This window comes from Phaethon aethereus (genome assembly GCF_964289735.1).
Source record: "Phaethon aethereus genome assembly, chromosome: 16".
In the NCBI taxonomy this organism is placed as follows: Eukaryota; Metazoa; Chordata; class Aves; order Phaethontiformes; family Phaethontidae; genus Phaethon; species Phaethon aethereus.
Window position 1 is genome coordinate 368,943 of NC_138592.1, and position 24,487 is coordinate 393,429.

At 46.4% G+C, this 24,487-nt stretch overlaps 2 protein-coding genes across 3 annotated transcripts in view; one reads left to right on the forward strand and one right to left on the reverse strand.

Annotated features, from left to right (window-relative positions):
- Positions 1 to 2,098: 2,098 nt before the first annotated feature.
- NCOA5 (nuclear receptor coactivator 5) lies at positions 2,099 to 17,172 on the forward strand (the record flags this gene model as incomplete). Its single annotated transcript, XM_082006995.1, has 9 exons — positions 2,099 to 2,279; positions 2,801 to 2,908; positions 6,907 to 6,973; positions 10,555 to 10,914; positions 11,164 to 11,279; positions 11,431 to 11,557; positions 13,573 to 13,772; positions 15,770 to 16,093; positions 16,520 to 17,172. Exons 1-9 carry the CDS (start codon positions 2,117 to 2,119, stop codon positions 17,170 to 17,172), a joined length of 2,118 nt encoding a protein of 705 aa, XP_081863121.1. The 5' UTR covers positions 2,099 to 2,116.
- Positions 17,173 to 24,371: 7,199 nt separating this feature from the next.
- The window catches only part of SLC12A5 (solute carrier family 12 member 5), a gene marked incomplete at both ends in the record, with an annotated part of 29,183 nt that continues 29,067 nt past the window's right edge, over positions 24,372 to 24,487 (reverse strand). For both annotated transcript variants that reach the window (XM_082007245.1, XM_082007246.1), the window contains one exon: positions 24,372 to 24,463. In XM_082007245.1, coding sequence (XP_081863371.1) covers positions 24,372 to 24,463 — 92 coding nt within the window. The remainder of the gene's footprint in view (positions 24,464 to 24,487) is intronic.

Sequence of the window (24,487 nt, forward strand, 5' to 3'; positions counted from 1 at the left end):
TCTAGTAATTCATCCTGTCTGAGTGTTTGGCATTTATTGTTTTGTTTACAAGTGACCTGCAAGTGGAAAAAGAGCTCCCGGTTTTTCTTCATATGGAAAGCTCTTGCACCCTTTTCCCCAGCCACTCCTACTATTCCCACCCTTAAGAAAAAGAAAAATTAATTTCTTACTGCTTTTTATACTGAAAGTGAGATGTCCTACCAGCAGCAGTTATGGGTCTTGTTGATGCCCGTTTGCTGTGTGTGTACATGATGTCCCAAGACTGTACACACAGGTCATGCTGCCTGAGCAGGTGCGAGCAGAGGCTCCGAGTCCCTGACCCTGGTACTGCTCGGAGCCTGGCTGGAGAAGGCTATGACAACTGGATCCAACTTGGATGTCACCCTGCTGCAAATGGGAACTTGGACTAGATGGGTCTTTCTGTGTTTTACAGCCCTTTAATCATTTTGGGAGAATTTTGAAGACTTCTTTTTCCTCAGCTGATAAGCAGTTGGGCTGCAATAGTAGAATAGAAATCTAGTGCTTCCATACAGAAAAATGGGGCAAGATTTGGTACTTCTGGCAAGGAAGGTAAAACTCTGTGTGTGTGGACAAACTTACAGGAGGACTGGGGCAAATATGGTAGAAGAAATGACTTTTTTCTTTGATTTTGGTTTGAGTGTTGGTTTTTTTTTCTCCTCCCTGTTCTGGCAGTTCGGTTAATTTAAAACAGTTTACTAGACTGAGAGGTATTCTCTGCCTCCTGTCCCTGCAGGGTTTCCTAAAAGGAGAAAAGTGATATGGGTGTAAAGTTGATTAGCCTTTAAAAAAAACCCCCACAAACCAACAAACAAACAAAAACCACCAAAAAAAAGGCCAAAATCTTATGTTTGGAATCTGGAGTAAATGGTTTTTTTTATGCCAGTTAAGTGTTGTAAAAATATTTTTGTAAAACAGTTTTATGTTTTTGGATGTTTGACTTGTTTATTTAGAGGCAATTTTTAAATTATATGTAATATAGGTGACTGTTAGGAAATGTGTTGGTTGTAGGCATCTCATGATTAATAGAAGTTTCTGTTGATATACTCAGTTTCATCAGCTTTCTTTTTCCAGGTTTCTTGCGTGTTATAAACAGGAAGTCCCATCCTGCATTCCTGTAGATTAATGTTTAGGAAGTATGGCAACCTTATTGTATAAATAGTTTTCAAACTTTCAAGTTCATCTTGAAAGTTTCAGTGTTTTTAATAAGTTTTATGTAAGGGTGACTTCTAAACCTGGAAAATATGAATCCTGGGTGGGGCTTGGGGGTTTTTTGTTGGTAGGGTTTGTTACATGTTTTTGTTTGTTGGGGTTTTTTTCTGTAGTTCTTTGTGTAAGTTTGTGCAGTGAATGTTGCTGACTGCTCCAGCTTTGTCTGCAATAGTGTGGGTTAGTGAAGTGTACTTCTGCTGTACTGGGGAAGATGAGGTAGCCGTGCAGCATTTACGCGGGGGTGGTTAAATTCCCAGCTGTGGACCCGCCTTCTGTGTGAGCTGTCCCCCCGTGGGGGCATGGATATGCTGTTTAGTAGGGGTATGAATGAGAAACTGTGTTTTCTGGTATTGGAAAGCTGAGATTTCAATAAAGTGATCCAGGCGCGGTCACTTAAGAGCATTTAAACAGTACTTCCTGATTTTGGGTCCTGTTATGCAATGTTGTGATGAGTGTTTCCGCTTATTAAAATATTGCATAAATTTCAACACTTCTTACCAGTGGATTGAAGAATTAGATATGACAACAATGGCTGTATTGAAAAGCTTAAAGTTAAGATGTTTTAGTGGAAAATGACTTTTATTTGTGTCTCAAGTTTTAGTGGTTTAACTCTAAACTATCTGCAAAATAATCAGATTTACTACCTTTCAGTATTACAGAAAAGCTGAACCAAAATGCTGCGGTCTACTTTTTTGCCAGGCCTCTGTATCCCTTGTATTAAGACTTCTCTGGAGTGAAATTTGCGTCAAGCAGACCCAGTTGGCTTCTAGTCTGCAAAGCTGTTAAGTTTAATCTTGTTCCAGTTTAATTTTAATGTCATGGATTGAAATTATATGCATGGCCGTTTTTCTTTTTTGCGAAGAGTTGGATTTGGAACGAAAGCAAAATGGCTCGAGGACGCAAGAGCAATAGCATCAAACAGAGCGACTTCACTAACAGCACCAATCCTCAGGATTTAGAGAGAAGACTTTTTATCGGCAATTTGCCCACAGACCACATGACTCGTGAAGAAATGGAAGAGATATTTTCAAAATATGGCAAAATCAGGGGTTAGTATATTATCTTATGCCTTTTTGTGGCTGGGAATTCAGTGAGAAATATAACTTTCATGCTTGTCAAATGCTATTAGATGATGGTGAGAGGAGTGACTAATGTTGTTCCTAAAAAGTGACCTTTTAATGATAATTTTCTCTGCCTGCATTTTCTCTGAAGAAGTGATTCCTTCAGTACAGCTGAAATATAATATGTATATATGAGCTATGTTTTAGCTTTTGTGGTTGCAGTGTGATGTTACAATAATCTTTCAAGTGACTTCATAGTCCAAATCTTAGTTACTTCGTGGGCTGTATTTTGCCTTGTCAGAAGGAAGTTGATCTACGAAATATATTCCAGAGTGTTTAAGTTCTGCATTTTGATCCTGGTAGATTTGGTTTTCCCGCAAAACTTGCTTAGTTGTTTCTGGGTAGAGCCCCTTTGCTTGTTCATCTGGTGGGGTTATGTGATGGCCTGGGTGCGGGTTAGTACTGTCCCTTAGTTGTAACCGGTCTTGCCCTGCTGTTAACTTTTCCAGCCCTCAGCATGTACCATGGCTATGGGTTCGTGCAGTATGACCGTCTAGAAGATGTCCAGGCCGCTCTGGATGGTGAGAAGGGTCGCCTTTATAAAGGGTATAGATTAGGTAAGGAAAACTGATCCGTGCTCTCCTACTGACCCTAGCATGCGTTCTGGTAGAAAGAGTGCTTCTGTTTTAAAGCTCTCTGGAAAGATCACTTTGTGAAACTTGCCTGGCGTTGGTCTAAAATCAGTTTTACTAGGTATGTATTTGTCTTCTGAGTTATTTGCTGTAAGTGCTCTGTGGTTCATCTGCAGTGTTTTCTCTTGTTACGTAGGTCTTACTCTGACCTTATTTTTATGTGTTAGTATTCGAAAAGCACTATTCCCCCATGTAAGAAACTGTTCAACATGTAAGCCCTGGAAAGCAGTCATTGAAACCTCATACACATAGATGTAAAAACATTTGAAAACCAATATTGGGCTTCTTGACATGTTCAGAGCAGTCGGACTTAGACTTTCAGAGGAAAGCACTTAGCGGCTTATTAGATAAGTAATCTTAACTTGGATTTTTTTGCACATGTGAAATCACTCTGTAAGTAGTGCTATAAATACTAGGTTCTTTAAAAAGGCCATTTTCATAAAGATGAAAATAATTCTGCTAAATATGCTGGGAGCAAACTTAAACAGAAATAAATGGTTAGAAATCTAAGAGTAATCTGTTAAATGCAAGCAAAAAAATTACTTTTGAAGTAAGCCTATGCTAATTTAAAGAAAAATTGTTTGACTTAGGAAGGAATGAAAGGAGTAATGACTTGTGGGAAGGTGTGTATACAGTAGCAAATAGGAGCCTGAAGATGGAAATGGAGGCAAATAGACAAGGAGCGTAGAAGGATACAAGAAGAAATTATGGCCAGCATTGTCAAAGTCTAGAAGCTTAAATAGGAACAACTGTGACTGTTTTAGAAGCTAAAGTGTAATTGTCCAGAAATGATAAAATTCCAAACTGGAAAGGACCACCTAGTTTTCAGATAATGTTTCTGCTGTCTATTTTTGAAGAGGCAGAAGGTGTTTTTAATATAGTTTTAATTTCAGTAGCAAACTAAAAAAGGTAAAGCAGCTGCCAAAACTAGACCTCTCAAAAAAATTTAAATCTAACATTTATGAGGCATAGTGAAATTAAGACCTTCCTCGGCTATTATTTTTCCACAAGTCTTGGAAAACTAGGGAGTTGCCAGGGTCCTAGCAGAGCACTGCAGATGTGCCAACAGGCAGCATAAATGGGATGAGCCTGGCATCAGCCCCTGAAAACAAAGAGGGTCTTTCACCTGACACCCAGTGAAAAGTGAATTAATTAATGCCAGTCAAAATGAATCCTGTCAGACTAACTTATTCTTAATGATACTGCAGGTTTTTATGGCTGAAAGTAGCAGTGTTGATGTAAAAGACTTCTGTAGGATGTTTGATTTGATTTAGAAACTAGAACAATTAAAAACAACATAGGGCTAAATGGATTTCAAGTGAATCTCAGTGTAATATAGATGGAATTGCTCAGGGCTTTGAGTGGTGTTCTGGAAAAAATTTATTCCTGGCCATACAGTGCTTTTATAAGTGACTTGGAAAGAAAACACACAATCACGTTTTAAAAAGAATGAAATAATGAAGACTGAGTCACTGATGATGAAATGACCTGGACTTCTTCCTGAGCTGGATGCAGGCAGAACTGAGCTTTCAGTAAAGCCAGAAAGGAAGATCTACACCCAGCGAGAGTGCTTTTGTCATCCTTAGCTGTACAAAACACAGATTTGTAAGTAGGGAGGTTTTGGTACCTGTGGTTTTTTGCTGCTGGAATACTGTGTTCAGTTCTGGTATGCCTGGTTCAAAAAGGATAATGCTAAATTGGAGAAGCCTCAGAAAAACCTGAAGAAGGGTTAAAGAGTTGAAGAACAAGCCCTAGCAAAAGCCTCAAGATATAGGAGTGATGTGGTTGGTGTGTTACAGACAGACCTGGAAATAAGTGAGTTTTAATCTAGTAGGCATAAGTATGACAAGACTTTAAATGGAAACAAATAGTTTTCTTTAACAGCAAAGTAATTTGCTTCTGGAATAATTTATTGGAGCTTTGGTGGTTTCTGTGCTCTGAAGACTTTTAAATTCCAATTGGATGTTTTGCTAAAAGATAAGCGCTAGTTCAATGCCACTGCTGCACTTGAGATAGGAATGTGATTCAAGAAACTCTTGTCACCTGTGTTTATTCAGAAGGTTACACTGTATGATTACAGTGGCCCTGTCATCTCAAAATCCTACAAGACAGAAGACTTTTTTTTTTCTCGTAAGTTTTGTCTGTGTTCAAATACTTAACCTGTAAATGCTGTTGGCATTAAATAAAACGTTATTAAACATGTTTGTTTTGCACAAGAGAAGGATCCCTGTCAAAGGTGTTTTTTTTCTTCTAGTAAAATATTTTTGTTCAGACTTAAATACATTTTTTAATTTGAAAGAAATGTACGGTATTGAGTGTAAAAATCATAATAGGTTTCTGCAATGGCATCTTAAAACAGAAAATAAAAATAATCTTAAACCAAAGAAAGCAGATAGTGTCTTGCTTAAAGATAACGCTTTAAGGGGAAAAAAATTCTCAACTAAAATATAAGTGCAAGGAGAACAGTTGCTTCACTTATGCATTCTGAGTATTAAATATAATTGCTAATAACACAATAAGGTAAAAGGCTTTGGGAGAGTTTAACTTCAGTGTTGCATTATACTAATACTTCCACAAATCCATAGAAGTATTTTCATATCTTTAATGAGTAAAACTATGTAGGGAATAAATGTGCATAAAATTTAGTTTGTGACAGTAGACAATGCAGCTGTATTTGATCCTGGAGAGCCTCCTTTGTGGTCCTGTGAATGTTGTTATGCTGCATTTGTAGTTGATGTTCAGATTGCACTTGCCTTTCCCCCTAAAAAAGGAGAACATGCTGCTTGATTGACAACAAGAGCAAAAATTAGAACCAATCCCTTAATTCTAATTTTAGTCTTGAAAGTAATGAAGGATAGTTTGGGAGGTTAACAGAATATGTTAAGACTGAGTCTGCCTAAAGACATTGTGGCATGTTTATTCTCTTGTAAGAGCTTTGAAAGTAGTTAATGTAAATAACTAATAAGAAATTTTAATTGTCGATAGATTCTCAGGAAGCAGATGGGACATAGGTTTGGTTTGTTCTTTTCTTTAAAAGGCACTCAGAGTAAAACACCTGAAGTCATTTCTGTTTGTTCTTGCCCCCCTCCAGTACATTATTTCATCTTCAATCAGCTGGTACAGAATGCTTTGTTTCTTCACAGTAGAACAATATGGGTCCCTGCCAGATCTGGGCAACTTTTTCTGGTTGCAGACAAGACTCTGTTTCTTCAGCTCTCTTACTACTTTGTATTTAACTTCATGGTGGTTTTCATGGAGGTGCTCAGAAGCCAACCAATTTTAAAATTTCTGATCTGTTGCATCAGTTTGCATCATGTTAACAGTGGTGTTTTGAATGCACCGTGTTGACTTCATAAGGAGCTTATGCTTCAGGCTCCTTGGATCCTGTTTCCTCAGTGGTGAAGGCTGTACAACTTAACGCTGCAGCAGTCCCTTGGAAAGCAGTTGCCTGTGCCACTTGAGAACCCTTGGATTATTTTCAGCAAGGGTAGCGGCATGCTCCGTTGAACAGGACTGGCTGTGAACTTAAGACTGTGCTGCCCATCAGCTTCCTTTCTCGGAGGTTTTCAGACTCTGCTTTTTCTCCTAGAGTCCATGAGTCGCTTTCTGCTTGCTCATAGACTGCAGAAGAAAGAGGTTCTGTTATGGAATGAAGAGTCTGGATGTAGGCCTGAATATAGAGGGTTAAAACTTCACGCAGGCTGTCCACCCTATTTTGAAGTCAGAGAAATCCATGAAAATTTCATTACATTGTACTATCTAAACTTAATAAAAAATTGTCAAAGTGACAATGTCTCTCTGCTGAATGGATTTTCTTACACCATCTGGATGTTGTTGAGCTTAAGTTGCTTTCGTTTGAATTGTGCTGATGATCTTTTTTTTGTTCCATAGCATTGAACAGATGGGTTGATTATTCTTTACAGATATTAATAAAGCAGTGGAAAGAAGAAATATGAATAAGGCTTCATCAAGGTCCAGTCCGGCACGAAGGTAAAGTACCTGGAAGCAGTGAGTTATACTAGGAAGGTCAGGCTTTTAGGGCATAAGCCCGGCAGCCTGTGCTAAATGTCTGTGTCTCTTCCCTACCACCACCTCCCCAGTCAAATGGAGATGCTCAAGCAAGACAGTTGGGACGTGGCTGCTCCACCTCTAAGAGCCTTTCTGGCACTGACACCTCAGGAGGCATGAGGGAAACCTTGTGTCTGCTGCTGTTACTACAGCTAAACGTTATGTTTTGCAGCACAGTTTGTAAGAGACTTGTGAGGAAGAATACACTTGATGTTTGCTCCTGCCTCAAGTTATCGGAGAAGCTCAGGCATAGCTAGAGGACGCCTGGGGGCTGTAGCATTCCCAGTGCCATGCTGCAGAGGACTTCAGGATCTTGCCTTTTCTGATGTCGAATACTTACAGGGCTGAAATGAGACTTGAAAAGAGCACGCGAGCAAAGCACAAGATAGAGCAAAGATCTCTATTGCACTGTCCCGTCTGCATGTGTGCTTGCGTTGTCAGTACCTGGAACCAGTCCCCTTCTGTACACTTAGTGACGGGTACCTGCCAGCTTCTGGTTTCCCACCCCTCGGTAGGCACAGCATGTGCAGCTCCTGCATGTCTTCTCTGTGTGAAATCATAGGCAAGTGGAGAAGACACAGACTGTCCTGTCACAGGAAGACAACTTCAGTTTCCTTTCCTTTCCTGGCATTACTAGGGAGCGCATGAAGACGTGCTGCGGTTACAGTTTGGTATAAGGTGTGCATCTTCTATGCCTATACTGTAAAGCTTTCCACACAAAGGAGTGTTGGACTTGAAGGTAACCAAGCTCTCATGTGTCTGATGTGCTGTACTAACTTGACCTGTTAAATTACTAAAAACAAGGAAAAGTGCAACTAGCAAGACATCTACCACTAAAAAACAGAGAATGAGTAGCTGCAATCCTTGGCATTATCTAGATCTTTTGTATGTGCTGCACTTAACTCTGAACAGGACCAAATGCACTTGCAGAGACCAGTGTGTGGGCATCACCCAGGAAGTGCTTCGGGCACACAGCTGGGGGTTCCCATTACAGATGTGGCAAGCCTTGGGCCTGAACGGTGTCAGGTGTGCTCAGTGCTGGCATGAGGACCCCAAGAATACTTCAAGTACATGAGCAGCAGGCACTGATGGCACATCTCTGGCCTCAGTGGCACTGCAGGTGTGTAATGCTGAAGGCACCAGGCAGCACTGCAGGTGTGAGAGGCAGGCACCTATGCCATGAGTGCTGGTCCTCAGACCACATTGCAGAGGGACAAGCAGCAGGCACTGAGGCCATGGGCATTGGGACCTGCATTGCCCTGCATGTATGCAAGAGCAGATGCCCATATCATGGGCCCTAAGGAACACTGGAGGTGTATGAGCCGTGAGCAGTGGTGCAGTGGGCACTGCGCTGTGGACTGGACTACCACCATGGCTGCTGAAGGCATTGGTGAGACTGTGACAGGCACTGGATTCCAGCTGGTACTGCAGACACCGTGGCTGTCCCGTGTTACTAGGGCCAGGTCCCAAGCAGCACTGGGCATGGGTGGCGATGAAGTCATGGGCATAGAGCCCTGGGCAGGGCTGCAGGCGCACTGACGGTGGATGATGGACTCTGGACCACGCTGCAGGCATGTGAATGACAGCTCCTGATGCTGGAGAGCAGAGTCCCATGCAGTGCCACAGACGGCAGCGCTGGGCCACCAGAGTGGTGAGTCCCAAGCAGATGTGGGCAGTGGTGCTGATGTTGCAGGAGTCCATCTGTGATGACAGAGGCCTGGAAGCAGAAGCCTGCTGCGCGGTGGTGCTGCCCATTGAAAGCAACAGGGCAGCGATGCACGTGCAAGAACAGAGGAGACCCGCGCCATGTCTGTACTTCTGTTGCAGTTGTGCGTTGTTCGTTCTGGATCTTTTTGTCTCTGCAGATAATGAATATGGCCTGTTCTGGTCACCCCGCCTCCAGCTGGAATAAATGTCGTATGCCAAACAATTACACTGCATCTGGCTGTTTTGCTCTATAGTCCTACAGCTACAGAAAGATCGCTTACCCAATATCCATTAGAGCAAATCAGAAGTTTCCCCTGAGCTTCTGCCATCGTTCCTTGTAGACTGGGGGGAAGGGGGCAATGACGTGTGTATCTCATGGGATGTGGTTTCAATGCAGATCACAAACAAATGGTAGATTTGTGTGTCCAAGAGGCTGAAGAAGTTTACACTTGTTTGTGTGCAAATACAGTGTTTCTTTTACAGGAGGAGGCTATATACGCTCTTGGTGGCAACACTGTAGTTTGTCCCAAGATCCGTTTTGTATCTGACATAACAACAGAGAATACCAGTGCTCCTGTGTATCCCCCAGCAAAGCTGGGTGTCCATCCACCAAAGTCCACACACAGAATCTGTACATCCATCTTGTTACTGTCCATTCTACCTGACACTGAACTTGAGCACGTGTGACTCGCTGCTCCTACTGTTCTCTCCAGGTGGCTGCTATGTGGATGTTCTGTAGTGGAAGCAGACTTATGTTCTGCTTATCTTTCATAAACTAGATTAGGCTGGAGAAGACTCTAAAAGTCTGTCAAGTTTTGGAAATACAAAGATTCGAAAAGCTGATTTTTTTTTTCCCAATGATTGTCAGTACCTTGGAGAAAGAACATTCCAAACATGTGAAGCTCAGTAGTTTCTCTGCAAGATTTTTTTATGTTTGGTTTAGACTACAGTGAAAATCATGGGGTTTTTTCTGGAAAACAAAATATAACTTGGAAAAAAACCTACTGTTTTGGGAAAAGATGAAGACTGGAATGTTATTCTTCCTTGCCTCTGAAGACAGCACAGTACGAAGTCTGAATGAGATCATTCAGATGTGGTGGTGAAGCCTGTTGCTGCTGGGGATGCCATGCTGGTTGGGTTTAGTACCCTCTTAACGTGTGGCGTCGTAAACGTAAGACTGGCTTTCTACAGAAGCTGTCCCTTCAAATCCAGGACACGATGGTAGCTATCATTGCTTTCTGCTAGCAGCACAAACCCAACCACAACATGGAACTACAGTGTCTTTGGTCACAACAAGCTCCTTTTTTAATCATATGCCAATAACAAACTATTTCAGGTATTCTGCTGTCATTGACTAGTGAATTCAATGGATCCCTTGAATGCTCCTGGCTATTGCATATTTGTGCGTATTAGGCTTCAGCACCTTGAATTCTCTCAAAGAATTTGCAAAATCATGTTTGGTAGATGATCTGTGGCTGATGGTGAAAGCCAGAGGCTTTGAAATGATGGTTTCTGAGGTGCCTGTTCACTTCTTCCACAGGTGCTCTACACTTTTAATGATGCTCCATTAAGGAGCCTTCTGGGTCTTGTTTGGCTATAATAAACATTAGAATTAAGAAGCTTCTCCAGGCTGCCTCAACAAATAGGGTTTTTGGGCAATTCTTGCTGCTGTGGGATAGGAGGGAGGATTCATCTGCTGAGAGAAGTGTCGCTTTGGCACCTCAGGTAAGAGATCTAGGGGTAACAGTACTTGTGTCATTAGCAGTCTAATGGAATTTCCCTGGTGTTTTCCTCAGAGAGCCATATGCCTATGGGGATGGTCGAGATGCCAGACGTGACCGCTCCCCTCTTCGGGGGAGCCCACGGAGAGACCCCAGAGATGGCAGGGACGGTAGAAACGGGCGAGATTCCAGAGACACTCGAGACATTCGAGCTAGAGACATGCGTGATGCCAGAGACCACAGGGACCCACGGGACCTGCGAGACCCACGGGATATCAGGGATCCAAGAGACTTGCGGGACCCTCGTGATGTTAGAGATCTTCGTGACCCACGGGAGCCACTGTACGATCGATACAGGGATCCACGGGATGTGAGGAATCCACGAGATGTGAGGGATCCACGGGATATGAGAGACCCTCGGGACCCTTTGTACAGGTAATTTCCACAGGTTTTATGACATTCCTGCCTCTATGGCTGCACTGATTTGAGAGGTGTCAGGCATTTAAGATAAAGAAATTGCTCTGGCTGGAGACAGTTGGGTGCCTGCTTTGTGTCTTGTGGGGAGCAGGTGGGTACTTCAGAAATTAAACTTGAGGAAGGTCTGTGTGTGATGCACTGGCCAAGGTTACTGCCTGAGATTGTGCTGGAGCATGGAAACCCTTGCTGCTTCTGTAAATGTTGCAGACGAGATGAAGCTTATGACCGTTACCTTCGCCTTGAAGACTACTATCGGCGGAAGGATGACTCTTACTATGATCGTTACAAAGAGCATTTCGATAGAGCACCAGTGAATTCAGAAGGTGAGTACCTGTGACATTTTAATGGGCAAACTCACATCTTCCCTCTAGGAGGATGCAGGAGATGCCTGTAGTGCCAAGCGTGTTGCATTCTGTGACACTCCAAGCAGGTCCAAAGGGTGTTATTTGTTTTGTCCCTGTGGCTTGCTTTCAGACCGTCTGAAGCGTGAGGAGCGGCGCCGAGAGGAGCTGTACCGTCAGTACTACGAGGAAATCAAGAGACGTTTTGATGCAGAGAGACCTGTAGATTGTTCTGTGATAGTGGTGAATAAACAGACAAAGTAAGAAATTAGTTACAACCAATTTTATTATTGTATGGTAGAAGAAAATGTAATTAAACTTAGTCCTGCCTTGAGACTGTTTGTCTTACAGGTTACTCTTGAGGAATGTGGCTTTAGAGCCCTCAGAAAGCTACAGCTCCTATTGCTGTTCTGGGAATATATGTTGATGAGATGGAAAAATGCTGCATGTTGTGCTTTACTTTTATTTTCTTGTCACCTATCATTAGCCCTTCTCCTGATGCTTTTCTACCTACTCTTCATGTCAGCCTACTGTTGCAACAGGTTATAGTGGCCTGTACTCGTTATTCTTTGGTTAAATGATAAGGATCTTATTAATATGTGTCAAGCAGCAGATAGTACAGAGCAGTTGTCAGAATGGAGTTGTGGGGGTGTTCGTTTCAGAGCTCCTGTCAGATTGGTTACTAGGTCGGATACCAGTCACTACCATTAATCCAACATGCAAGAAATATAAAATCATTGCTGAAAGTAGTCATGAGCTATATCAAAAGCATGTGTAAATAGTAACCACGGTGATCTCATGTGGCAGCCTGAATACTTCCTGAGGTAATGGGGTGGGCGCTGTGTTGTGAACAGGGGGGTACACCTATGCCTGGTAGAGTGGGAGGGAGGCTGTAATGATGGCACCAGTCTGATGTCTGTATCTTTACAAATAAATATATTAAAGAATAACAAATACGTAAATAAATCATAGATCTGGCTTGGATTCTGAAGAAAAGGTTTGTCAAGGTGAAATTTAAAGCCTTGTCTCCTTAGCCATTTGGAAGAAACATCAAGAGTTGCTTTTATTTAACTTTGCTATATCTGTGAGGCAGAAAGAGAGCTGGCGCTTGCCTGATCTGGTGGTAGATGACAGAACAGAAAATTGGAACAAAGGAAGTGGTGAAACTAGAACTAAACTTTTGTGGTTTGCTTTTAATGGAGTTGATTACCTATTGGAACAAATCTTGAAAGGATATTTTAGGTTCTTTATCCCTTGGTGACTAAAAATCTTTGGAAGATATTCTAATAAATCACAAATTATTGTACTTGATAGAGGGAGAATTTTTTTGTGCAAGAGGATCAGCTTGATATCCTAAGGATCATTTTGGTCTGTAACAGCTACAAACCTTAAGAGGTAGAGCATGTTAATAAATCTTGGATATTGAAGCATTGCTATCGTCTACTGTAGACCTGTTGAAAGATGAGTCCCAACTTACTTAGATACATGATTGGTGTAACTTACAAATCCTTAAAAAGAGAGTTGGCGGGGGGGACAGTTTTAGTCACCATTATGGTGTTCGCATCCAAAGATGATAAATTGAACGTCTTTCAAAAAGTGTGGCTGCACACAGACTAAATTTCACAGAATGCATAGGCAGTCAGTATTGCAGTTTTGGTACTGAGTATAGTGAGCTTAAAGGAAGACTTGAAAACTTTAAGCTCAGCCATGTGAGCTATGCTTTGTACTTGGAATGGGAAGTCTGCAGGACAGTGGATACAGGAACAGTAGATCCGTAGATGCTGTGTTGATACTGGGTTAGAGCAGAAAGCAGCTAGTAGAACGAAAGAGCAAGACAATAATGAGTAGGGCGCATTTGAACAGTTAAGATCCTGAATGTAGCCAAGTAACTGACTTCTGTAGGTTGGCTGCTCTGCTCTGTACCCCTTAGATCTCTGCAGGCATAAATTACCTCACTTAATGAGTTCAGTTTAAACACATTTATATGTAAACAAATTTATAATAGTGTAAATCCCTTTGCAAACACTGTTTCTCAGCTAAGCTAAGGCTTGATTTGTAATTTATTTCAGTTAAACTGAAATGACTGATTCACATCAAAATAAGGGCTTTTATATTATTGTAATGAGATTGCTTTAATACTGTCCTGTTAAACATTATGAAGTTTGGCAAGCCATCAGAAAAACGAATCTGAGATGATGGAGAGGGTTGAGCGTGCCAGGGTTTGTTTCTGTATGTGACTGACTTGTTAAACTCTGATGGCTTTGCTTTGTGGTAGGGAATACGCGGAGTCAGTGGGGCGGAAGGTGCGGGATCTGGGCATGGTAGTGGACCTGATCTTCCTCAACACAGAGATGTCACTGACGCAAGCCCTGGACGATGTGAGCAGAGGAGGGTCTCCTTTTGCCATTGTCATCACCCAGCAGCATCAAGTTCACCGGTCTTGCACTGTTAACATCATGTTTGGCACCCCACAAGGTACTGAGGTCTCAGTAGGCTGTATAACTCTGTGGTCATTCTGAAGCGTTCAAAGTGTTGCTTTAGAACACTTTCTTCCAAGGAGAATCACACAGAACAAAGTTCGCCCTTGCTGTGACATAAGTAGTTATTAATGACTTGACACCATGTCATAAATGTGAATATCATTATTTACAAGCTTCTGTAATACTTGTATTTGTCCCTTGTCAAAAGGACTGTCTAATTTCTGCCAAGAGGGAACATCACCAGCTCTTGCATCTTAGGCCAAGTCATGAAACCCAGCTCTAGAAATGACTGCATTGCCTTCGCAGACTTCTGAGTAATACCAGTCCAACCTCAGTTTATCACTTGTTGCTCTCAAAGAGAGTGTTTGCAATGTGACAAATTACAGGACAGATGTTAAAACCAAATGTGATTTAAGGAAAACAGAGTAGTGATAACTTTCTCAGTCAAGGTAAAGATCTGATCTTGAAACTGGGAAGAGTTATAAAAAGATAGAACTATAAAGTGATTTAGTGTATGTGCTCCACCTTTTTAGCGCCATTTACACTTGTCGCATCACTTTACGTCTCCGGGTGACTTGGTGGTTGTGAGCATGAGGGTAGGTGTATTAAAAAACCATCTTGTCAGAATGTGATCTTGGAAAGCGGCCTTTTGCTCCTATCATAGGCCTGTTCACATACTCTGTTTACCCAGGTGGCTTGTTTGACCGCAATAGAGCTTTCAAAGGTTATTTCTCCCTTATTGTGTTCTCAAGTAATGTTTTGTGAAGTTCATCTGGGATAGTAAACTTCTGAATGCAGAGTCACTGGTTTTTGTGTGCTTAATGACTGAAGAAGCCTGGTTTCTTTTAACATTGGATGCTGATGTGATAGCAGGATTCTCTCATTTTCTGCTGAAACACAGCTCATGCTAACTTTCACTGTGCCTTCCACTGCCCTCGGTTTTAACTCTTAACTCTTTTGGTTTAACACCTGTCCTCCCACCAAAGCTTCTGTTCTTCTTTACTGGATCTAATGGTGTATCAGATCTGGTAAGAACCCCAGTCATTACCTCGTCCACAGATCTTTCTAGAGATTAAATATGCTCACTTTAACTGCACGTGGCCACCCTTCCATTCACATTAGTTTTAGAACTCTTTCACAACTTGTGCAATGAGTAATGTTAAAATGAACCCCAGCTTCCTGTTACAAGGAGAAGGGTGGCAGGATTTGATGGTCCACAGGTGTGGAAAGTGCCCAGAGCTTTGGGCACTTTTTGGAAGGTAAAGGCCTTCTCTTTTGATTTCTGTGCTTAAATCTGTGTTCAGGGGAATGTTTGCATTTGTGCTTTGTGAGGTGGAAGTAATGACCTCAAAAACTTCAAAAGGCAAGTGGGAAAAAAAAAAAGTTGGAATTGACTGTTATTTGTTGTATTACAGAAGAACTTGGTTGCTGCTTATTGCCCTAGTGTAGTAAACATAAGCAGCAATGTGACATTGAGCCAGTGCTTCTTTCCTCCCCATCTCCTGCACACATGCACACTATATTAAGGCATTGGCAGTACAGAACCAAAAAGTATTCCTGTTGCTGTCCTACTCTGGGAAGCTTTAGCAGCCTTCAGAGGGCAAGTTTTGGATCTGTCCAAGGCTTTAGCAGTAGAATGGCTGTAATTGTCTCCTCTTGGAGCACTTGAGAATTTATGTGAGAGGTAGAGGGAGCTGCTTTCCCTTTTAATTGGGTGAGAGGTAAGAAACACATTTCTTGGGCTGATACGGTATCTTCTCAGACACCTCAGCTATGGAAGAAAAGGGTGGCCTTGCTGGGTGATATCCTTGAGCCTTCTGTTGGCTGAGGAAGTTGAACTGCTACTGTGTGCCTAGGAAGCTTCCCAAGTCTACGCTCGCAATCCCAAAGCGGTGCCTGCATACTGAATGAGGTGTGCTGGTGTGCATGAGGCAAGGCAACTCCTTTTAATGTCACTTTGGCTTACTTAAGATGTTTCTGTTCCTTGTGCAGAACACCGCAACATGCCCCAAGCTGATGCCATGGTCCTGGTGGCAAGGAATTATGAGCGCTACAAAACAGAGTCACGGGAGAAGGAGCGTGAGGAAATTGCCCGGCAGGCTGCCAAGATGGCAGATGAAGCTGTTCTGCAGGAGCGGGAGCGCCCACCCCCCATGGAGGAGGGTGTCCGAGGAGGTCACCCTCCAGGGATTCAGACTCTCTTGAACCTGCTGGCAGACAATCGCTATCTAACTGCTGAGGAGACTGATAAAGTAATTAATTACTTGAGAGACCGGAAGGAACGGTTACTGAGGGGAAGCAGTGATTCTCTGCAGGGTAAGTTTCTCAGCCACAGACAAGGCTATTAATCATACGGTTTGTGGGCCCTCTGAGCTGGGACCTAAAAACAGTCCTGGGCCTGCAGAGGAGTCCTAGCATCATAACTTCCTCACACAGTGCCTCATTTTATTGAGATGTATGTGTCCTTGTGAGTCCTGAGATGATTCAGGTCTTTGATGTGAAAGAACTTTTATATTGGATTCTCTCAGGGAAACCGCAGGACTGCCATAACTGGTTTGGCTGCTACATGAAGGGCAACGGTTCTGCTGAGTAGTTTGGGTTCCCCAGAGCGGTGCAGCTCTTCTGTTCAAAGGGTGGGAATTCATTGATGCTTGTGTCTTTGGTAACTGTTTCACTAATTTTATTTAGGTGCCCCTTCAAGGGCATTTGCAGAGCTTTAACCCTCTTTCCTTTCTTTCCCAGCATCCCTGTCAAGACAGTCTTTGGGGGCACCTTCAGGATCATCTCTGGGTAGTCAGTCCAGCCTTCCAAGCTCTCAGGCTCATCAGGGTTCACAGCCTCTGGTCTCTGCTCCTTCTGTTCCAGTGTCCTCTTCTAATCCTCAGCAGGAGCTTCAAGCAAAAATCCTCAGTCTCTTCAACAGCGGGGCAGCAGCAGCAGCTGCTGTCGCAAACAGCAGTTCTGCAACCTCTGCGGGCACTTCAGGCAGCACTCCGAACCAGAACTTTTCTAACGTGGCCAGCGGTCAGGCCCGGTCAGCCCAGATGAGTGCTGGAAATTTAAACCAGGCTCAGCAGAGATTGCAGACTCCAAGCACGCAGCTTCCTGCTCTCCAAGGCCCTTCAAGAAATGCAGGTCCAAGACCTGGAGCTCCTCCACAGGCTCAGTCGCTCTATGGTCAGCACCAAAATCGCCTCCCTGCACCTGGTAATGTACCTGCTCAAAGGCCAGTATCTTCCGGTATCAACTTTGACAACCCTAGTGTACAGAAAGCCTTGGACACCCTTATCCAGAGTGGTCCTGCACTCTCCCACCTAGTGAGCCAAACCGTGGCCCAGGGGCGAGCAGGGACCTCAACCCAGCAACCTATCGGTTCCTACCAGCGACACTATTGAAGCTGAGCTGCCAGGCCCTTTGCCCTTCCCTTTGCCATTCCATACTTATAGCTGTTTAAAGAGTCTCCTGTCCTTGATATGGGACAAATGCCCCTGGATATCCATGTCCTCTCTGCTTTGGAGAGAGTGTACCCCCAGTGGCATTGCTGCTGACTGTTGCTAGCGCAGCCCTTCCTCACCTTGGTCTGGTTAGCAGTGTTTGAAGAAGTATGCTCTGTTTTCTCAGCGGCAGGATGTACTAAGAGCCGCTTTGGATAATTGGTTGTTTTGTCCAGTCCTAGCAGCTGCTGCAATGACAGTCCTTCTGCATTTTTCCTCAATTCCAGTAGCTGGTGCATCTTCACATTGCGGAGCAGTCTGGTCCCGCTGAATGGTCTTAGTATAGTTTTGGGTCAGTGGTGAAGAAATGACATGGGACTGAACAGAGCAGTACCCTGACTAGGCCATCTTGGAGACCCACCTTTTTGGAATGGGCACTATTTTTCTTTGGATTTTTTAATTTCTTTTGTTTTTTTAATGGTATATAAGCCAGTTGGAAAGTACAGTGGTAGTGCTGGCAGCTGAACTCATGAAGCACATGCCTGACCACTACTCAGTAACGCAGGACCGTGCCGTTTGGTCCTTCCATAGCTGGGACTGTCATATCCTGGCAGAGTGAGGCAGAGGACGCTTGCCCAGCTCACAGGGACTGGCAGCTTTGGTCTGAGTACTGTGGCAGATCTGAAACACAAGAGCTTCCAGCCAAGGCAGGGGTTTCAAATGGTCTGTCAATTTTCCTACACCAAGTAGTCAGCGTTAAGATCAATCTGTTAAATTTGGCGTATAAATTTCCTTTTCTTATAATCTTGCTTTGGGACAGTTGGTTACCGTAGCCCAACAGCTCAGCTGCAGCCATACTGGTGTGCTGCTGGTGCTCCCTTGGGAATATCTGCAGCCAGCTACTAGGTGGTGAATGTCTGCTCTCTGAAACTTTATTTCACTGTTAATTGGTGTTTTGTCTATCTAAGGTGGAGAGGCAGTGCCAAGATGCAATACCGTAATTTTATACATTTTTTTCAACACTTTGGTAGCTGCAGTGGACAGTTGAGTGGAAAATAGGGCAGTGATTCTTCACCATGTTTTTAACCAGTAACATACTTTGATACCAGAACACAAAACATCTCTTAACTAAGTGGTCCTCCCCATCACGGCCTTCTTGGAGTCCGTAGGCTTCCTACAGAGAACCAAAAGAAACTAAGAAAGCAGTGTTCTTGGAGCAGAGGATTTTCTTTGTCCCAGGTGGTTTGTGTTGTAGCATTTTTTTTTTCTCTCTGTGCTGTTAACAAGAGGACATTACTTTTTAATAAAAAGGCAGGAAAAATGTTTTTGTTGCATTTTTGACACTTGACAGCTTGAGTACTACTGGAATACATTATTCCACTGCATTTGCCATTACTTTCTTCTTCCAGATAAGCTGTGTCAGACATTGCTGAGTGCTGGGTGCTAAGCGAAAAGTGTACAAACTGACTGACCCACTGTGAAAATATTGTAGTCTGTCTCCGTTTATAACACTTTGAAGTACCTCACAGATACTCATTCTCACGCAGTGGACTTGAACAATCTTGGGCAGAGCAGCCCACCCCATGTCCCCGTGTTGAGGCACCTGCACACAGGAGCAGTGTGTGGCAGGGGCTGGCGTGAGAGGTCTGAAGCCTCTCCTGCTTCTGGTGGTGGGAGGGGGGGAGTGTGCTCAGGCCAGCAGCGAGCTGGCCTGGTGTCTGTGCTGCAGTTGCTGTTAATTGTACAGGCGCCGCGTGAAGTTTAAGCTACAAGTCCCTGTGCATTTAGCACTGGCCTTCCTTGACTCTGTGCTGCCATTACTACACTACCTGAAATTCGATGGAAGTATGTCTGTCTTCCATCTTTCCTCTAGATCCCCTTTTCTATCTCTACAACCCTGCAGACAGGTAAAGCATCTTTGCTGGGGTGATCAGAAATTTGCATGAACTTAAACATGGGCACTATGGTACTTGGGAGGGGCTGTTCTGCTCCTGATGTTTTGCTTCCTCTGCAACCTGCTGCTCCTCATGGTGACTTGCTCCTTTTTACAGAAGTGGTAGCAGCCAAGTGCAAAATAGTCGTGGAGACCCTGGAAGCGAGTGAAAACTCCCCGTGCAAGTAGTGAAGGGTGTAATAAAATCATTTATTGCATTTTGTGCAGACAGGAATCTAGAAAAATGAGTACAGTTAAAGCAGTAAAGCATTAACAGGGAGCATTCAACAACCAAGGAGCCACTCCTCCATTAATACCTGCACAGAGAACACTGGGTCTGTACTGAGGCGGCCTAATGCACAATACTGAAACACTCACAGAAATTAAATGCAAGCCTAATACTTTTTTTTTTTTTGGTTTGCACCTGTTTTATTTACAAGGTTTTAAACTTAATTGCATTGCTCTGCACACAGATTCTCTAAAACACAAAGCATACTAGGTTACTACATGTCTAATTGAAATATTGCACTCGAATAAAAGTCACTTGAATGAACGTAGAACACTAGCTACAGTGATTAAAAGATTATTGAATGAACTGACTTTGTGATAACATTCATAACAAATATATTGCACATGTAGCACAGAAAGTGGTGTAACCAGCAAATAGACCTTTTGGTCTTTCTGCTAGTTTTTAGTCCTGCTACACAGAGGAGGGTCTTGACTCTTTTAGTGCAACTCTTACCCTTGTGCAGTGTCTAGTCCTTCCTCTTACCTGGCCACAGACCAACGCTGACCCGGGCTGGATGCTGCCTGCATCTCCTGTAACTGCTGTCTTGTGGCTTGTTGCCTTGGCGGCTGCAGTGACATGAGCCACCTGCTGCTGCTGCTGCTGCTGCTGTGTGCAGGGGCCTGCAGCTGCCCAGCTGACGGGGGTAGGGCAGCTCCCCGCTCAACTCTCCTGCAGCAGGAACTGGAGCATACGCCACTGCCAGCCCGGTGCTGCATGCTTGCCGAACACAAGCTGTGGGTTCACGTGCTTCCCCACCTGCTGTGGGCCACGTTGCCATCCCACCTTCCTGGCGGGTCATGTCTGCTCAGTGCTGCACCGGGCAGCAGCCTGCCTGTGAAACAAACTTGGGGGGTCAAGACCTTCCTGTCTGGAACAAAAACCGAAATGTGTCTGCGCATGTGCCAAGGAGGAACTTGGATGTCTACCGGAGGAGGACACTGTCTTCACCAAGGTGGAACAGCAGAAGGGTGCTCCATGGGGAAACTGAACACTCACGGAGGCCAAACGTGCAGGGCTGGGTTTGTAAACTAACATGCAGTGCTGTCTGCTAAAACTGGCCCTCTCCAGCCAACGGCAAGTGGGAACTCGCTGTGGAAACCAGCACCTCTCTTGCCACAGCCAAATTTTGCCTGGCAGGGGTGTTGAGGCAGCCCTGCCTCTGTCTAGAACTGTGCCCCTGCTCTTGCTGGAGGATGAGGAGGGGGAACACCTTCTTTCAGCGGTAATGATAGAAAGGGCTTGCCTTCCTGCTCCCTGGGGGAGCTGGGACCATGGCTTTACCGTGGGGGGTTGAAGTGATGCCAAGGGAGAATGGGATGTGCTGGTGATGCTGGGGAGGCGATGAAGCAAACCCCTCAGCAGAGAAGCATGCCCTGGCCTGTGGTCTCACACCACTGCTTGGCAGCCAATGTCATTCCCTGCTACCCTGTACCTGTGTCCAAAGGAAGAGCTCTTTGCCCTGATGCCACCAAGGGTGGATGCTGTCTGTGGCCTCAGCAGAGGCAGCTGCTGGTGGCTGCTGCTGCACCTAACCCATCTCTCCACTTGGGCCCTTGGTGCTGACCTACTCCGTGCGCTGGGGCGGGAGGGGACCAGGCCTGCTGCTGCAGGACGGTACCCACAGCTGTAAGCGCAGTGGTGCGGCAGGGCAATAGCCAAGCTGTAATTAGTGGATGATTGCAGGGAGCCAGTGGCATCTTTTGAAGAGGCAGAGCAGCTGGCAAGCATTCTAGCCCCAACAAACATGGTGCTAGCACATGAGATGAGTGGGCAGGCTGCTATGCATGCCTCCTCCATTGCTGCAGAAGTGCCTCAAATAATTTTGGGAGGCTGGAAACAGCACATGAGCTTGTGTGTGGTGGCATAGGACCAGATCCAAGGGGCAGAGCAGCTAGACACTGGCAAATCCTGGTTCCCGTGGCTCTGCCCTTCCCAAAGCTAAAGGAACTTTTCACTCATGGATGCCTGCCTGCTCTTTCAACAGTTCCCAAGCGGCTGAGACAGTGGCGGGACCGGAGAGTGCCGCCCTGTGCGTCTGCACCATTCATCAAGCTCGGACCTCCCATGCTGAAACCAGGACTTGGCTCACCCTCACAGTTACCTCCTGTAAATGCCGAGCTCCCCATGCCCTTGGGACCACCTTCCACACCAGAGTCTGCAACACAGACCAATGCAGCCGTGCAGGTAGCTGAGCTATCGTGGCAGAAAGTCTGGCTGTGGCTGCTGGAGAGAAGGGAGGCACTTTGGGAACGATGGAAATGTAGGAGCAAGGTATGAGCTGGCACAGATGTGCAGCTGGGCTTGGTTTTGGGCTTGGTTTTGGGCTTGGTTTTGGGCTTGGTTTTGGTCTGGGAGTGTGTCCAAGTAGTATCTTAAAGCAGAAAAAAAAACAACCAAAAAAAACCCAACAAAAGAAAACAAAAAAACCCACAAAAACCACACTCCTTTTTATCCAAGCAGCCCCACATAGCTTTGGCCTGGACCTAGAAGAGCTCTGCAGAGGGAGCGGGGTCTGGAGTCGTCTAGTGCAGAGGGAGTTTCCTGCTCTCAGGGAGGCAGGAGCGGAGGAGTGCAGCCGCTCTCAGCTGCAGGAGTGATGGGCAGGCAGGGGGCTGGACGCTGGGACCAGCCAGGACTGCCCGTGCCAGGCAGGAGGCAGCTGCTGCCAGGCCACTCGTGGGGATGCTACGGCAGCGCCCGCTCCCTCTGTGGCGACTGGGGGGCTGTGGGTTGCGCAGGGGCTGCTGCGGCGTGGGGAGGCATTGGGGAGCCGTCGGGGGGGGGCCGAGGAGGCGAGTGCTTCAGCACAGAGGCTCAGCTCTGGCCGGGGTCAGAGCGCTGCTGCGTCAGGCCAGGCTGGCGCAAAGCAGCCAGCACTGCCAGGAGAGGGCAACTCTTAGCAGGCTGCACTTCGAGTGGAAGCTCAAATCTGCTGTGAAACAAGTTCAGAAAAGTCTGTGACTTCTTTTCCCTGAAAACCCTGAAGAAGCTAAATTGAGAAGAGAATTAACCTGCAACCTGGCCCTTTCCCAGGGGCTGCCAGTGGCCGGGGAAGGCTGCAGCCTTCACCACCGCTCCAGAGCACTGAGCGCGACGGATGGGTGCCTGTTTCATGCAGGAGCAACCCGTCTTGGCTCTCCGTCTCCACGGCCTGGTGCTGTCAGAGCCCTGCATCTCTCAGAATAGATATAGATCTCTATATATAGACTTCATCTGGTTCTATTAACATAAATATGATCACTTTAAAAATACACGTACTGTATTATGTACACTATGTACACGGGGCCAGGGCGGGCGCCCGTGGGCACCCTGGCTGCCCTCGGCACCGCTTCCTGCGTGGTTCCTGGAACCGTTCACGTTTGTTAAAAGCTCCTCAGTTTCTCTGGCATGAGAGATGCTGGGGGGGGGACGACGACGGGGGGCAACCCTGCAGCTGCTGCCAAAGGTAAGACGTGTTTGAACTGTCCCGGTGTGCCCTGCTGCCTGCACGTGGGGGCTGCCTGCCGCTGCGCGGGCTGGCGGGACGGGACGGGCTTCGGGCTGCAGCAGCCATGTGGCTGGTGCCTGGGCCGCCCTGGCCAGCCGCGTGGGGGAGTGCCATGACACCGGGGGGGGGCGGTGAGACCCCTACAGCCACCCCTCACTGTGGGGTCCGGCCCTGTCAGACCAGGCAAACAGACTTTGCATATGTTAAAACTACGCATAGGTCTGGACTTTACTACAGCCCCACGGCAGCATCTGCGACTGCCTGGGGCTGGCTTAGCAGCAAAGCCCTGGGGAGCAGCAGGGAGCACAGCGGGGCATGGGGGACCCGGACGTACGTGCAGATGCTGCGACCAGCAGGGCTGGCCAGCGCAGGGGGCCTGAGAGCCCCGGGTGCCCCCTGCTGCAGTGTGGTGGGGGTTGATGACCAGGCCAGGCTGGGCCACCACTGCACCCAGGCCAAGAGCAGGCGCTGATGCCTTGGGGGGGCCGGTGGCACCCACACAGCTCCAGCAGCCAGAGAGCAGCTCTGGCTCACACCGCACACAGTGGGGCCTCTGCTTGGCTCCGGATGCTGCAGCTCCACACCGCAACTGTGGCACAAGCAACAGGAGAGCACCAGGGCAGAGAGAGCCTGGATTCAGTGGGGAGGGGGACAGGGAACACCCCCCATCCACTCCAGGGCAGGGGCTCGTGCTGTTGCGGGAGTGCTGCGCTCCAGCATCTGACCCCGCCGTGGCTGCCCCCCACCCTCTGCCCCCTCCAAACCATCACACTGCATCCCTGCAAGCTCGGCCCACAGCCTCCAGAGACGGACGGCACCAAGGCAGCTGCGAGGTGGGGCTGTCCAGGCCCATTCTGGCGAGGGGCAGCCGGGGGGGCAGCGCCATGGGAGGCAGCCCCAGGCACTGCCGGAGTTGGGAAGAGGAGCGTCCGGCGGGGAAAGCGTGCTGGTGGCCTCTCTCTTCTCCCAGCACCTCCGCGGGAGGCAGGGTGTGAGCAGCGGGTGGGCACTGGGCACAGGCGCGTCCAGCCGAGCTCTGCGCAGGGGTAGCGGCACGGCAGGGCCAGGCGCCCGTTTTGGCACAGCCACCCTCCTGCCCGGCTGGGGGCTGCAAGCAGCAGTGCTGGCGGTGGGGCTGGGCCTGCCAAGGACAGGTGGTAGCGGCAGCGCTGGGCTCTGGTGCTCAGTCCGCGGTACAGTGTATATATTTATATATAAACAAGGACAGCAGTGCTGTGATGTTGCAATGAGGAACAGCTGCTCTGGTGCTGGATGCTCCCGGAAGATCTGGTGCTGCAGTTCGAATGGAGAGATCAGGGGCACGGCCAAAACCAGGTGAAGTTTCTGTGCACCGGCTGCCATCAGGCCTTCCCTCCTCGCCTCTAGGCGCACGGTGCAAAGGGGTGGCGGGGCTCTCAGCGTGCAGACAAACCTCTCTCACGCGCCGTGTTTCAGGAGTAGATGGTGATGACCTCCCGGCCCCCACCGCGCACCAGGAGCACTCGGTCCAGGTGCTCTGTCAGCACTTCCAGGAACTCCATGTCTGCATGGCCATCAAGGAGGACCA